This window comes from Ovis canadensis, chromosome 9, assembly GCF_042477335.2.
Source record: "Ovis canadensis isolate MfBH-ARS-UI-01 breed Bighorn chromosome 9, ARS-UI_OviCan_v2, whole genome shotgun sequence".
In the NCBI taxonomy this organism is placed as follows: Eukaryota; Metazoa; Chordata; class Mammalia; order Artiodactyla; family Bovidae; genus Ovis; species Ovis canadensis.
The window spans coordinates 60,161,299-60,178,205 of record NC_091253.1 but is presented as its reverse complement, the minus strand read 5'-3'; the positions used below and the strand labels follow the sequence as shown (position 1 = coordinate 60,178,205).

Here is a 16,907-nt window from a genome sequence, read left to right as displayed (position 1 = left end):
AGAATTGAGTAAAAGAAAAAGCAGAGAAAAAGAGCAAATAATTGGGAGACTCATTCAACCTTTGCTTTTTGATCCAAGCACATAGGTCTTTACTCCTTAATAAGTGGTAATTTGAAATTGTTTATCATACTGAAGTTTGAGTTTAGATGAGGTAGAATATATAGCAGTCATTTCCTTTTATGTATATGGCACCTTATATAATAGCGTTGTTGTCAGTAGAAGGAGTGTTCCTATCAGATGTAATTTATATTGTCCTAAAATTGAACACTAGGATTTGGAATTTTAGTGTATTTGGTTTCTATATGTGGAGAACAATGAGTAGAATTTGAAAAACTGTTCTTGTACACATAGTTGTCTTTCACTAGTCTAAAAATGCTTGGTAATTTAGAAAAGTTTAAAGTAATTTGTGAAAACTAGCTGAAATATAAAATAGATAATCTGAAGGTTTTTTTCCTACTACATGATTATTCATATTAGTAAAACCGTTACTTATTCAGTTGATAAGAATAAACTACGAGCACTTGTTTATCTTGTTCATGGCATTGATTTTGTTTGTTTTCAGTTTGGTTTTTAAAATATTAACTTATATGGAGAATATTTTATTTTTTGGTAATACAGATAAAATTAATGGTTTTTGTTCTTTCTTAGGTCATGTTTACTGGTGAAAATATTCCTGTTCATCCTCATGTTTATAGCAATGGTCATATCTGTTTATCCATTCTAACAGAAGACTGGTCCCCAGCGCTCTCAGTCCAGTCAGTTTGTCTTAGCATTATTAGCATGCTTTCCAGCTGCAAAGAAAAGGTAGGACTTTCCAGAAGTATTCAGGTAATAGCTCTTCTTTTAGTTCAGGTAGAGAAACTATTTTAATATAAAATTTATTTGAAGAAAGTGCTTAATGCTTTTTACTATGAAGTTATAGAGGATGTTTAGTAGATTGGAAAATAATTTGATAATAGACATCAGACTTTATATTTCCTAAATAGGAAATTCCTTTAGATGTTCTTAAATAATCCAAGTTTTATTTCTATAGGCATGCAAAGGGCAAAAGTGTGTAAGAAATTAGGCTTTCTAGATTTCACCGTGGGAAGCCCCAGAAACAAGCCTTCTAGCTCCCTTCGCCTCTCTGCTGGTTTCCACCCTATAAGCCTGCTTTAGAGAATTTTCCAGGAACCAGAGCTCTCCTATCATAAAGACTAGACTGAAGGTGGCGGACTAAATTACTAATAGAATTTTCAGGACTTTTCCTCTTATTCTCCTCTACTAATCTACAGATTCTGTCTGATGGAGAAAGGGGGAAAAGACCAGAAAGAAAAATCATGTGAGTTAAATTTAGAATACCCTGTTAAAGTATCTAAATCCTCTCTGTTTCCAGCCCTCTTTGTCTTTCCTGCTTGATGGTTAGTGTCTCAATATTCTTATATTTCTATATTTTAAAGCTTCTCTTCTCCATGGTGAGGGGGGAGGGGAGGATTTTGTTTTGTATTCTGTTTAAGGAAAAATGAATTTATCTTAGAGATCAGGGAGCCGTAGGGTTTAGCAGAGTTTTTTTTCTATTTGAACTGTCACTTTTACCAAATTACTATTTAGAGAACATTGAAGAGAGTACTTCATTTTTAAATGGTAGCTTATCTAGATTTTGAAACACTCTCAGCCACTTGTTTGCAAAGTGAGTTTCTTAGAATGTGAGTTCCATAGGAGGTTTCATGGTGTTCAGTTTATAAGAAAAAATTTTGTTCAGATAAGAATGGAAAATAATGGGTTAAATTGCATATATATTTATTAATTCTAATGTGAGAGCCTTTAATATGCAATTTTATGTACCACAAGAGAAAGAAAGAAACTTCTTGCAGTTAAACTATCACATACCCTTAGTTGAAAGACAATCCCCATATGGGTAAAATATTAAGAAAAAAAATGTACATCTTAGGATAGATGAGAGAGGGGACTTATTATCTAATGTTAATACATGTTTTAACTTGAGTTTCCTCTTGGTTGTTGGCTTTTCTTGGCTGCATTTTAGGCTACACTTGAGCTTTTGTTAACCCCAAGGGCTTGGAAATAAGTTTTATTCATTTATTGCTTCCATATTTTCTCCTCTCCCCGCCTCCAACCCCAACACACATACACATTTTAAATTTAGGTGTGGGGCAGAGCAGTTTACAATTACAAAGGTTTCTCTTAATTTTAATGCCTTTAGAAAGATGAGGCAAAAAAAAAAAAAAAGATGAGGCAGTAACTATAGGATTTTAATAAGTTAAGATTAATGCCAGTGGTGTTTGTGCATAGTTCTTACATGTACCTTATGATTATTAGATCTGTTTACATTTAAATGCATTGATTCACTATTAAAAACTAGAAAATGATTTTGTTCTCTAATTCCTTCATCCTTTTCTAACCCTCATCTTTCCCCTCACTTTCTAGTTGTCTCTTAGTGTTTCTTGAATAGTTAGTATAAGACTAATCATTCCATTTAAATTATTGATAAACATATTATATAATATAAACTACAAATTATAATTTATTCAACCTAAATGATAATCTGGAAGTTAGATTCTGACAGCATTAGTTTTGTGAAAAATGATAAAATTCAGACATTATTAGGACCCTACTATGTGCTATTGTTACTGTGCTAAGTACCAGGTTACTAAGATGAAGAGGAAACATGCTCTGGCATTGAGAGGAATCTAACACAAAACAAACTTTTTAAAAAGTCTTTTAAAATTCACTGAAAATTGTTCTGTTAAAACAGGTGAGTTTTATTCTGTAGTGTGCATGGATATATGAATTTCACTTTAATTGTCAACTCTCAGAATACAAATTTTAATTTTACCAGAGACATTTTTTTAGTCATAATTCTTCTATTCCAATTTCCTTTTTCATAGTCAAGAATGGTTCCCTAGACTGAAGGCTTTTAAATCCATTATGTCCGCAGATTGAAGATCATTTCTGATACTGAGATCAGGGGCCTTTCAGTAACCTACACTTTAGTCTCAGTGATCTTGTGATATAGATAGCCCAAACTTTCCAGCTTGTATTCCATTCTTAAAACAATTTAGCTAATCCAATTTTTTGTATACTTTATTTTTTTAAGAAACATATCTCCTAGTCACTTACTAATTTGCTTATATTCTTGATAAAAGCAAACAGAATGAATTTTCCCCCTTTCTTTTGATTTTTGAAGATTGGGTTGTGGTAAATGAGTTTATAAAATTGTTTCAGCAGTGGCAGTTTATTCTACAGGAGCACAGGTTATGACTTTACAGGACAAACAATAGCAGACCATCTATTCTTTGAAGTAGGCATCTAATTTCACGATAATTTTTCTGGAATTTTTTCTAAACTGTATAAACAAGATCTTGGAAGAGTTGTTCACTGACTTATGTGCTACTCGTTCTGTTAAATTACTATTACTGCTATCTCATAAGAGTTAGATCATAGTTTTGTATATGGATTTTGGAACCATCAAGTGAGACTGTCAGTTTTGCTTTCTGCTACATCTATAGTCCTGTTCACCATTGCTATTTAGTTGGACCTATCATATATCTACTAACCTGCCTTCAGTGGCTCTAACACGCATTTCACATGTTTCCAAATCTTTGTAGAGAGGCGCATATATCTTGTGTTTGATCATCATCTAATAGTTTTCAAGAAAATTCTTTTACAACCTGTCTTCACTGTTGTTGGCATCACTATTTCTGATGTAGCTCCCCTGTAGAGCTGCCATATGCTTCTAATAGTGTGCTGGCCTGGACATATGTGTAGCAGAAATGCTAATGTATCTCCCCCTTCTTCTCCTCTTACATACATTTTGGAAACAGAATCCTTTGGTTTCTCCTTAACTATACTTTTTTTCCAGGAGAGCAATAATCCTTTGCTTATAAATTGCTAGAATTTCTCAGACAAAGCTAGTTAGGTAGACTTTTGTTTTGATTAGCTCATAAAAATAATTATTATTTCTAGAGAGACAAGATAAATAAAACTAGAATTCTTTAGAACCTAACGCTGCCACTATGGTTGATTGTCATTCTCTAGTAATCCCACTGGAAGCTAACCCAAATCACATATGCATATCTATTTTGAAAAAAAAAAAACAAAACAATTTCAGTGTTTTAGAGGCTACATTTCCTGGAATATATTTTTTTTCAGTTGTGACATCAGCACTTATATCGTTTCTTATACATTCTATAATAATTTTGCCTAGAGGTTTTTATTAAAAACTATCTCCTTATGTTTTCCTATTTTGTAACTTATCTATTTAAACTTTTTTGTTTCAGAGACGACCACCAGATAATTCTTTTTATGTTCGAACATGTAACAAGAATCCAAAGAAAACAAAATGGTGGTATCATGGTAAGCAGTTTTATTTAGAATGATAATTTTTCAGTATTTATGTTTGAAAGATTATAAATCTGCTTGGGAAAAAGAAGGGATTATATAATGGATGTTGTGGATAAGTTAGACCAAATTTTTAATGGAGCACATAAAATCATGGCCATCATACAAGTAGAATCTAAAATTGCTTGAATATTCTGCCCTACTATTTTATTACAAAAAAGAAGTACTCAATAATATTAAATCAAAGTAGAACTAGCCTATTTGGAAACCTGTTCCTGGAGATAGAAGTTATGATGCCAGTGTACTCAGTTGTGGTACTGTTGTTAGCTGGTAGAATGTCACATTGTTAGAGATGGCTTATTGACTTAAAGAAAGCTCTTCCTAATCTAACAGTTATTCCTAAAAAAATCTGAGGTTGTACTGACTATAGCTTTATGAATACATTATTTTTAATATTTTAATTTCTGTTTTTGTTTGGTGATGGTAGCTTAATAATTGAAGGCTGCTAGCACGTTTTCTAAACTGCTTCCTCAAAGAGGTGTTTGAAATTAAAAACAGAAAAGAAGAAACCATAAAATTATTAATTTGAAATTTTATAAAAATTTATGTTCTTTACAAATTATTGGTTTAATGTGTAGTTCAATAGAAATTCAGTAGAACAATAGAATGGGTGCTTTTAAGGTTTGGAAAAAAGATGAGAAAGCAGGTTTGTTTTTGTTTTTGTTTTTGTTTTAATTAAGATATTGAAGGAGGATAAGCCTACCAAACACCAAAAGATAATAGTGTAAGAACAGACATCAAAATAGAATTATTCTTTTCTAGGCCTTTTTGTATATAAGTTTTCAATATGTGAAAAATAAGTGTATCACAAACCAATGCGAAGGGGAAAATTTAGTAAGTAATCCTGTTAGAAAATTGGTATTTTGGGAAAAGAAGATTTTATCTTTTCATATAGAAAATATTTCCTTCGATTGAATTAATAAGCACTTTAAAAACTACATACAATAGACAGTTTTTGTTTTAAGTTGGGTATCAATTCTGGAGGAAGGAAGAACTTCTGAACTTACAAGGAGTCACAGATTAAACATTTAGATATATGAAAATGTAAATCTTATATAAAAGCTTGGGGGAAAACCTCAAATTACAGTCAATGTAAAGTTAAAAAATAAAATTGTGGAAAACATAGCTCTGTAAAAATAAAGAGCATTTATAATTGCTACTAAAGAATAAATTAATTATAAGCATGGGCGAAAAAGTTCAACATGGTAAAATAATTAAATTTTAATATTTTGAAACTTATTGGCAGTTTTATAAAATGAGTGTGGTGTTGAAGGAGGAGGATAAAGAGCTTAATAAAACTTTTCTTACTTGCTGGTGGTATAGCAGTGATAGTCACTCAGTTGAGTCTGACTCTTGCAACTCCGTAGACTGTAGCCTATCAGGCTCCTCTGTACATGGAGTTCTCCAGGCAAGAACACTGGAGTGGGTTGCCATTTCCTTCTCCAGGGGATCTTTCTGACCCAGGGATCAAACCTGGCTTTCCTGCATTGCAGGCAGATTCTTTACCATCTGAGCCACCAGGGAAGCCTGATGGTATAGCAAGTTCAGTTCAGCTCAGTCATGTCCGACTCTTTGTGACCCCATAGACTGCAGCATGCCAGGCCTCCCTGTCTATCACCAACTCCCAGAGTTTACTCAAACTCATGTCCGTTGAGTCAGTGATGCCATCCAACCATCTCATCCTCTCTTGTCCCCTTCTCTTGCCTTCAATCTTTCCCAGCATCAGGGTCTTTTCAAATGAGTCAGTTCTTCACATCACATGGCCAAATTATTGGAGTTTCAGCATCAGTCCTTCCAATGAATATTCAGGACTGATTTCCTTTAGGATGGACTGATTGGATCTCCTTGCAGTCCAAGGGACTCTCAAGAGTCTTCTCCAACACCACAGCTCAAAACCATCAATTCTTTGGCCCTCAGCTTTCTTTATAGTCCAACTCTCACATCCATACATGACTACTGGAAAAACCATAGCCTTGAGTAGACAGACCTTTGCTGGTAAATAATGTCTCTGCTTTTTAATATGCTGTCTAGATTGGTCATAACTTTTTCTCCAAGGAGCAAGCGTCTTTTAATTTCATGACTGCCTTCACCATCTGCAGTGATTTTGGAGCCCCAAAAAATGAAGTCTGTCACTGTTTCCATTGTTTCCCCTCTGTTTGCCATGAAGTGATGGGACCAGATGCCATGATCTTAGTTTTCTGAATGTTGAGTTTTAAGCCAACTTTTTCACTCTCCTCTTTGACTTTCATCAAGAGGCTCCTCTTCGCTTTCTGCCGTAAGGGTGGTGTTATTTGCATATCTGAGGTAGCAAGTTAATCTTTTAAGAAAGCAACAGCTTCTCTTTCTTTCACATCCTCTTGCCTTTTAGGACTAAGCACTGAGTTGTCTCTTCCCTCTCTGCCTTTACAAAAAACCTTTTCCAAAAAAAACCAAAAAAACATTCCTTGAATGCCACAGTCCCCTTTACCTTTCATAAGTTCTTTAAATTATCAGAGACTAAGAGAAGTCAGTCAAGAATGTTGAGAAACCCAACTACATCAAACATTTTTTAAAATGTCAAAGTTGGCAAGATAGTTGTCATTCTATTTCCAACCCAACCTCACTAATAATAGAAAAATTCCCCTATTATCTTTTCCACAGTGTTTTTTTTTCCTTTTTTTCCCCCCACAGTGTTTTAAAACCACTTTTAAGTTTTTGTTTTTGTTGTTAAGCTTGAGAAGAAATTGTTTCAGAGTGATGGAATTTAGAAAATACATATATTTTGAAAGTATAGTCCTCTTTGCCACTCTGTGCCACCCCATTGTTAGACAATATATTTCCATTTTCTTTTCTATTCCACAGGGAAATTTCAAAAAGATAATCATCTTTGAAGGTCTCTAATGCTGTCTTGTTATGTTGAAAGGACTTAGAAGAAGGCCTTTACTTAAGAATACTTCTAGAATTTCTTACTGCCTGCTTTTGAATAAGAAAACTTGCATAATAAGTCAGGAAATATAATAATTCTTTAAAATATACTTCATAGATGTTGTTTTTCATAGTTAGTAGTTTTTATGTGTTACTTGAGAAATCTGTATTTTTATAACTGAAGTAGAAAAGTCTTAATTGTTTAAAGATGGATCATCTCCAAGTTAGCAAAGAATTTTTTTCTTTTAAAGGCTTTTTAAACTAAATTAACCTCTTACTTAATGTAAAATAGTACAGAGTTTGTGTAGGAATTCATCTTCCCAATAAACTGATTGAAAGTATCCCTGACCCCATATGAATCAGCCATTTTAAAAAGGCACCTGATTCTAATTCAACTAAACCTTGACTTTCTTGGTCTTGTTTCCTGTTGCAGATACGGATACTTTATTTCATTTACAGATAATCTGGTTTAAAACATCCTCAGTTTATTCTTTGGGCTTCCCAGTGGTGAAAAGTCCATCTGCCAGTGCAGGAAACGCATGAGACGTGGATTCAGTACTCGGGTTGGGAAGATTCCCTGGAGGAGGAAATGGCATCCCACTCCAGTATTCTTGCCTGCCAGTCCATGGGGTCACAAAGAGTTGGACACTGGAAAACACTCACCCCCACCCACCCTCCTCTACCCACCCACCCCCATTCTTACTTTGATAGTTTTCTGCTCTTGGCTTGAACCTTGTATACCTGGATCATTCCTCTCCTGCATTTTCCATTAAATGAATGGTTTTCCTCCATGAATGACTGTCATACAAAATCAATGAAGGGTAGTGTTCATTACACTTTGAGGTGATAGAGCCCCCACCCTGTCATTCAGGTGGTTGAGTACAGGGACTCTTCCTTGAACTCTTCCTTTATCTTTCCATAGCTAAAGCATTTCAGCTGTTTAGTTTCTATTGTCTTCTCTCTTCTACATTCCACGATAACAGTTACAAACAATATGAACCTTTGTATTATAGTTGAATTTGGAAAAATCTTATCAAAAAAGGTAATCATACTCATTCATTAAGCAGAACCACATCAGCTTTGTTTTGAAACTTTGGAAATTTCAGCTTACATTTTTCTGCTTAGCCGCTTTAGTTCCAAAAGATCTGTAATGGTTGTGTTCCCCTTAGAATGTGAGTTACCAAGAAATATGGGCTCTAGTTATTTTCTTATCATCACCTTTGAAAGGATTGCAAGGTCAGAGCAATGTCAAGATATTATTTACCTGCAACGGTAAACAAAAGATCAGAGACTAAACAAAGGCTTGCTTGGTGTTGGAAGAACTCACTGAAACACTTATAATTCGGTTTCTAGAAACCACGCAGAACTGTAAGCCTCAGGTGTCAAACTCCACAGCCATTCTGTGTGGTGCTGACCAACATACTTGGGTCAGCATGGGCCAGGATGTTTGTCAGGTGTAATCAAAGAGGCAAGAGAGATTTGGGTTCAGATTAGTAACATCTGTGTGCCTTAGAAGGGGCTTCCAGGATGTACAGTGGAGTCATTATTAATGAAAAACAACAAATCTAAAATTGAGTTGATCTCCTTTTGTTTAGAGGAGAAGTACTCAGCTGACATACCACAGTTGAGCTGCCCAATACCAGTGTTGAAAAGAAGCCCAATTTATGATCTTCCACATTATTAGGACACCCTGAAAATTAGGCCAGTCATCCTAGCCCAGTTACTGTCTTTGTACACATCACACCTTACATTACACTTCTTCTGAGATTTTTTTCCAGCATGCAATAAGTTATTAAAGTGCAAAAAGTCACTGGTGTGTGAATATATATTGTTTTGTTAATTACTTGAAGTTGACTATCAACGAGTTGCCCAGAACTCTTTTACTTTCTATTCACTAAGAAATGAAGGTCATACCTGCATTGGAATGCAAATATTCTGTGTTGCCAGTTAGGGTAGGGGTCCATGTGCTTTGAAAAATCAGTTGAGCTGAGAATAGGGTTGAAAAAATAAAGGGACCTAACCAAAATAGGTAATAAGACAACTCTTCTCAGCATACAAAAGGACCAAAGAATTAATCTACAATTCAGATCTAGAATTTTCCTTAGAAAATAGATCTGTACCCAGTCCAGTGCACAGATTAATGATTGAACCTGAGTTCTGTATCATAAATGTAATTGTTCTTGAAAAAGATAAAAAAAACCCTCTGTTTATGACATAATAAAAATATTTCAGTGAGATAGCCAAGTAGAATCCATTGATAATACCTGTCTATTTCCTGGGATCAATATTAAATATAAATGACTTAGTTTCATAAATGATTGCTTTTCACAGATGGGAGTGTAGATCTATGGTTCCTAAAACATTTTCCTTAAGGTGATAGATAACTGAACAGTATAGTTTAGATGACTATTGAGTATTGGCTCCAGAAAACTAGACTTATAAGAACTAAATTGACATAATGATTAGATATTATGTCCAGTAGACTGATGAGATGGTAATTTGGGGAGGAGTAAAGGAATGTCTTTTTGTATAAAACTATAAAGTACATTCTGGTTCCATTCAACTGGAACATTTCCTATAGGACAATAAGGATTATAAGGGGATAGGAACACAAAATTATCTCAGACTAGTATAACAATTCCTTTTCTCCTTGCTTAATGTATATCTGAAGGTTTACCTCTGTTAGTTGTGAGCCTTTTTATTTGTACTACCTTTTAGTGTTATACAACCACTTTGTAAATTCCTGAGTCCAAACTTTCACTCAGTTTAATTCTTTGCCCTTTATTTTCTATGGGATAGCAGTTCTGTGATCTACTGTGCAATCTTTCTTGAATCAGTTCATCAGAGGAAAACTTTTAATTCCCTAAACTGTTGAGACACAAACTTAACTGTAAAGATTTATTTTTGTTTTTCTTGGAGGTGGAATCCCACTTCATATCTACTGACCTCTTACTCTGTTCCTTTACTTCTAGTCTTCTGTCCCTGGGAATATTCAGGGAGGTGATTTCCAGTAAAATGTGGTAGTTTTTATACTTTGGGGAAAATTAAGTGATCTCCTAATGTAATTCTCTCATTCATAATTTCCAGAGGCCCAGTGAAGTTAGCCATGGTAGGTGTCACCTCTTTGGAACTGCTAATTTGTATATTATATTTGAGGGTATAATTTTAGTAGGGTCTTCTCTAGTTCCAGAAAAGATTTAAGTGGTTTATGATAAGATTTTTTTTTTAGGCCATAATTTTGCCACAAATATTGTAGCCAAGAGGTTAAACATAATTGTGTTCTTCCACCACCTTTCCTAGACCTATGCTTGTCTTGACCCGAGATAGGTTAACTCTAACAACTTTTTTTTGGGGGACCCAAAACTAGGAAACTATTCCCTCTGTTAACAAATGAATTTTTTCCTTCTTAGTGATTTCTCTTACTTAGGGAAAAGGTGGACACGGGTTTGGGTCATTACCTGTCTCCATATTGAACTTTTACTCATAGATTCCTTATTACCAATATAAATATATTATATATAATAGATAATATTATCTATTATATATAATGTTTCAGTCTATGGGTCCAGCTTGACATCCTAGGTAGATTTATTTTAGTGGCATCTCTTAGCTTAGTGATTTAAATGTGATTAGTTTTAGTACTAATTTCAAGAACCCTAGTGTTATAAAATACTTTACTGGAGAAGTGAGGTTTTAAGAAACCTCCTCATATTCTGAAGCTTGTTCTGGTCCATGACAAACATATTTTCTTTATTCCAAGATCCACAGTCATGTAAGGAACAGATATATATCTATATATAGGCTATTCTGTGTGGCATGCCGGATTTTGGTTCACTGACCAGGGATCAAACCTACACCCCCTGCACTGGGAACACAGAATCTGAAACACTGGACCACCAAGGAAGCCCCATAAGACACACACTTTAATGTGACAGAGGCTGTAAACTATCTACTTGATCTCTTCTTAAAGATGTTATTTATTTAAAGGATTCTAATGACTTAGATGCAGCTTATTTTAAAAATTTAGTCTGTTTCACCATTTATATTACCCTTGGTATAGGATTGTGAAATGTTTCACTAATTTGCCCAGCGTAGAAGTCAGATTTACTGCTTTTTAATTCCCATTGAGTCTTTATGAGTGAGAATTTTATTAGCAATATATCAATCCTAATATGGGACAGTTTGTGTAAAACATTTTGGTCAGTTTTTCAGAATTTTCTCGAGAGCTTTCACAACTTTGAGTTAGTTGCCACTGGTCTTAAATCTTTCTAAAGGTTCTTCATAAATAAGAACTAATCCTCACAATCCTTCAAATATATTTTGTGAGATAAGTGTTGTGAAATAAGTGATGAACCCCCCAGAGTTTATGTTACATAAATGTGTTGAAACTATCAGGTGTCACTAAATCTTTGGGATTTTTTTAAATGACCTCCTTTGCGTATATATATATATATACACATACATACACTTCCTGAAAATTTATTTTCTGAAGAGAAGTTAATAGCATTTACTGTTGATTGATTTAGAGATTATTCCTCATTTGTGAAGTTACTTCCTTCAGAGACACGACTTGTATTAGTCTTTGTTAAGTAGTGTGACAGTGTTGGTTGTGAGTTTACTTGCTGTCTCATTATAGTTTTAAATTGTTACCTGTAAAAGAATTCTCTGATGACTGGTAATCATTAATATGTGCTAACACATATCAATTTATCATTTGGAATAGAATTTAACATACTGATAATATCATTTTAAAGTTTGTGCAAACTACTACTTCTCTGAAAACCTAGAGTTTGATTTGTTTGTAAATATATACTTGAACACAAAACGGACTCACTTGCAGGGGATCCAGGGAGATGAGTCAGAAACATAAACCATGTTCTTCTTGCTACTTGAAATTTTTTGCTGTATTAGACTGACTTGTAACTTTTACTTATGCATGCTTGACTGTTTTAATTATCTTTTTTCTCCTTTTCTTAAAGATGATACTTGTTGATGCCACTGTTCTCATCCTCCTAGCAGAAGATAGTCCTACTGAGAAAATGAGCACTTTGATCATTCAGTCTTTGAACTTTAACCTTTGACTGGAAGTGACCTATAGGCAATGAAGACTGCTTCCTTTGACTGCATTTTTACTTGTGTGCATTCGGGGCGCATGTTGATCGCTGGTTGAGTCCAGGCAACTGACATGCTTTGATTAGTCATACAGTATTAATGCAGGTGTCAGGAAATGTCAAATATAATTCCATTTTTTATTTTTATTTTTTTAAGCTTTTGAAAAGTTCCAGGTCCTCATGTATTGTGCAATAACAATGACTTCCTTGGCGGTTTTGCGACGTTCATTGCCGGCAATGGACGTTGTAACAGGAAAAAATTTCATTAACTTCTGCCACTCAATGATTAATGCGTGATAGGGCCTATGACATGAACTTAACGGTTAGAGTGGGATTATAAATAAAGTGAGGGATCCAACATTACTCTGAAAGTCACCCCAACTGCTCATATTTGGATTCTATGCACTGTGAACCTAAGGTTAACAGCATGAATTAACATGCGTCTTTAAAGGACTGTAATGAAAGATCATTGCGTATTTATTGAATTGTTTATATCTGCTGTCAAATTGTTTTGACATGGACAGTTTTCAAGTAACATTGGCAGAGAGGTACAATAAGTTATCCCTATGGTGAAAATAAATTCGTTTGTTGTACATAGTTCCTCAGTCTCTGAAGTAAAGGTATGAGTAATATAGGGTATAAATGGTTTAATCAAGGCTTTATTTTGGAAGTAAGAAAAATGGCAGTGATGATTAAACTGCTACAGTCCATAATTTGGGCTTGTTGTTTGTACATTATCAATTTTTTCCAAATAGATGACACTCTGTTACTTCCTGCTAGCCATCAGCATGAGCCCTACTGCCTAAACACTATTTCATTTATTTATGTTTGGAAAATCCATAAACATTTTTGTTTGCAATTTTGTTTCTTTTGTTATGTTTGAAGTCAAGTTTGAATGTTATGATATTTTTAATTGAAAAACTTTTGTCAAGTTTTTTCTTGTAAATTTTCTTTACTTGTAAGTATCATCTTGTCCTTCTATTCTGTACCCTAAAATAAGAAATACATTTTTGACAGAGGCTTAATGTTTTAACAAAAGAGTGTGGACATTTTTATTTTAAAATTTAGGCAAAAGTACATTATAGAACGGTATGTTTGCTTATTTGTCTCACACAACCATACAGGTTTTTTTTCTTAGAGGGATTTGTTTGTTTTGTTCTGTTTTGTTGTTATTTAAGACTTCACTTACAGGTAGACAACATTTTTCTATAGAAAAAAAATTATTTGAAAGGTCCAACTCTCAGTACCATGTAAGTTGATACTGCAACTAGGTTCTCTTTTTAAAAAGCAATTAATGTATTTTATAAATTACCTTTTCGCATATGCAAAATCTGTTTCTACTATAATGTTATTTTTACTAATGCCTGTTGTTGCACTCGATGACGTATCCTACAGTGAATATATGAATCAGTTTGGGCTTAAAAATGAAAGCCAGTTGGCTGAAAGGTTTGAAATATGTACCCCAGCAAAACCATCCAATCAATAATTGGCAGAGAATATTTTAAAAATTGTTTTTAATCTCTGTATAGATGACGTTTTGTAGCTTTGTACATGTTGTTAATTAAGGGCATATAATTTTACACTCTAAAAGTATAATTGTTGAACTCAGGGGTGGGTAGACTTCAAAAATACGTCTGCTGTAGAAATTAACTTGAAAAATTTTTAAACTATGGCCAGCCACCAAATTGTGGACACTGTTTATACTGCTAGTTATTAATAGCAACTACCACTGTTCAAAATTAAAAACATTTTTGTTCTGTCTTGCCTAGATGTACGTAAGTTCTCTCAGCAGTCTGTTATCAGTCATATTAGTTGGCCAGTTTAGCTAAGACAAAAAAATGTTTTTTGGAATGCTTTGAATTGCTCTTAGTTTTTAACTGCTTTTTAATATGAAAATTGCAGCTGTAAATGATGTATTTTTCATATTTTACATAACTGCTCTAAACTACTGATTCACTTGGTCATTTTCCCGGGTGGGGGTGGGGGAAATCTCTCTCCATACTGCTGGTCCTCTTACTAAGATCCTTTTATAAGGAAATGACCTGTGACATTTATTCACCAAAGGAATTAATATACCAGGTCAAAGGATAACATTGCTATCATATAGATTAATAGGTCATATATAGTCTCAATTGAATTTTTTAATATAATAATATTTTAACATACCTCTCTCTCTACATAGAGATACCATAAAATAAATTAAGATGACAAAAAGGAAAGTAGAGGAGAACCAAATAACTCTGGTACATTTTATGGTTTAAGGGAAAGAAGACGGGATGAAATATTCTAAAACATAGATGCACCAACCATTCAGAATTTGCAGTCTGATAACACCCGTGTTACTTCCTTGAACTTTAGGAATCACTGAAAACTCATGTGCACTTAGATTTAGTTAATTTTAAATATGTTACCTTATTAAAAGACATAAAGATGTTTACCTAAGTCAATTACCAACTTTGTAATAATAAAAAGAATATTTCTCTGTAATATGTTGTTGAATAACAACCAGAATACCAAGCAAGTGTGTACATAGGAACATGCTACTTCCCTCTGCCCGCATTCCCTCCGTGAGGCACTGTCTGCAGAATTAGACCTTCAGATTTAGACAGCATGAACTCTCTTCCTTTTTATTTATTTATTTATTTATTTTAAGGCCATTCTTCTGGTTTGCCAAATTCTGTTAGGGCAATAATACATTCAGTTCCTTATTTTGCATGCTTAGATCACAAACTTGGTGCCCTTTCAAAAAAAAAAAAATGTCAAGTAGGTAATTAATGCCATAGATTTTAAAGAGAGAAATGGTTTTCAGTTTTTTAAGATAAATTTTTAAAAACAAATTTTATGGCAGTTCTCTTAAGGAGTTTAATATTCATCTCTAAAGAACTTACTTGTACAAATTCCTCCTTTTTAGCCAGCAGGGAAATAAGACTTTTTTTTTTTTTTAATCCCTGGAAGAAAATGCTAAAAATTGCTTTTATATACAGTTCATCTGGAGAAAGATCTTGATCTTCATTGTTTTGACTAGGTATATAAATATTTGGTACAAAGTAATGAGAATAGTTAGCCACTTTTTTCCCTTTTGAAATTTTAACTATATGCAAAAACATATATCATTAGATTCCTGTGGTGGATAATAATTTCTTCAGATTCTAAAACAGGTATCTAGTGACTGCTTAATTGTTCCCGGGTTGCATCAAAGATAAATTGAAATGAGTAATGATATGAAAATGGTATGTAACCACATATTACTTGTTTCTGATAATCAGTTCTTATTTTTTTAAAAGCCTATTGTTTTTGAGAATTGAGACCTTTAACACTTGTTAAAGCTTCTTCCTAAAAATAGAAGAGAAGAGGATACTGTGTGTTTAAAAAAGAATTTTTTTTTTAAATAAAGAATTCGGTGTCACTAGTTCTCAGCCTTTATGGTTACTGCTGCTTATATTTCTCCATCTCACTTTTATTTAGTTTTTTGTACATATTTTAGCTGAATGCATAAGGTTTGTAACTTGTGTGTGCACATTTATTTTCCGAAAGAGCTGAGGCTTGACTGAATGTCCCTTTGAGGATTCATTGCTACCAAAAGCCAGCTACTGCACTATTCTTTTATGCTGGTACCTTTGCATAGTTAAGGTCTGTGAAGGTGTCTTTAATGCGCACCTCCTGGCCCTCGTCCTCTTTGCAGTCTTTGTTTTTATTCCTCCTTTATTTTTCTACCTTCTCATCTCACAGGTATCAGTGGATCAGTCTTCAGTGCCCCTCTGACCACTCAGCTTTTCTCCCCTCTTCCCTCCTTTCTTTCCTCCCTTCCCCTTTACTCCCCCTTTCCCATTCTTGAGGATAGGCAATCCAGAGAAGGGTTATTAAAATTCTATCCAAAAAAAGTTTTAATGAGAATACTCTATCCTACAAAAATTTCTAATAATTTTAGTCCATCAGTAGATGGCTAAACTTGTTGAACAATTGTTGATAAATACGGTACCAGTTAGCTCTAATTTAGTTCTTAAATACTGAGGGAATTTTGTTTACTTTCTGGATATGACTCAAAGCCTTTTTTTTTAGGATTTTGTTTTCGATATGAACCATTTTTAAAGTCTGTTTTGAATTGGTCACAATACTGCTTCTGTTTTCTGTTTTTTTATTTTTTTGGCCCTGAGACATGTGAGATCTTAGTTCCCCAACCAGGGATCGAACTCACACCCCCTACATTGGAAGGTAAAGTCTTAAGCACTGAAACAGCAGGGAAGTCCCTCAAAGACTAATTATTGCCCTAATGAATTAAATTACTTATTTTGATGAGCATGTTTTTCCTTTTAAGTTTTTAACAATTAATGATTAAATGTTAATCATTTTTGAGATTTGGATGGAACTATTTTTTAAAAATAATTTGTGGGAGATTTTTATCTTCTCAGCAGAAATTAAAGACAGACTTATATACACCCTTATCACTAGAGGTCCATGGAATCTAAATTTGTACTTGAAACTTAGATCTCTGTC

The 16,907-nt window shown here is 33.8% G+C and overlaps 1 protein-coding gene across 1 annotated transcript in view; it reads left to right on the top strand.

Annotated features, from left to right (window-relative positions):
- UBE2W (ubiquitin conjugating enzyme E2 W) overlaps window positions 1-15,822 on the top strand; it is a 66,887-nt gene extending 51,065 nt beyond the window's left edge. The window contains exons 4-6 of the mRNA XM_069600313.1: window positions 649-804; window positions 4,278-4,353; window positions 12,282-15,822. Coding sequence (XP_069456414.1) covers window positions 649-804; window positions 4,278-4,353; window positions 12,282-12,295 — 246 coding nt within the window. The 3' untranslated portion in view covers window positions 12,296-15,822. The remainder of the gene's footprint in view (window positions 1-648; window positions 805-4,277; window positions 4,354-12,281) is intronic.
- The last annotated feature ends 1,085 nt before the right edge of the window (window positions 15,823-16,907 follow it).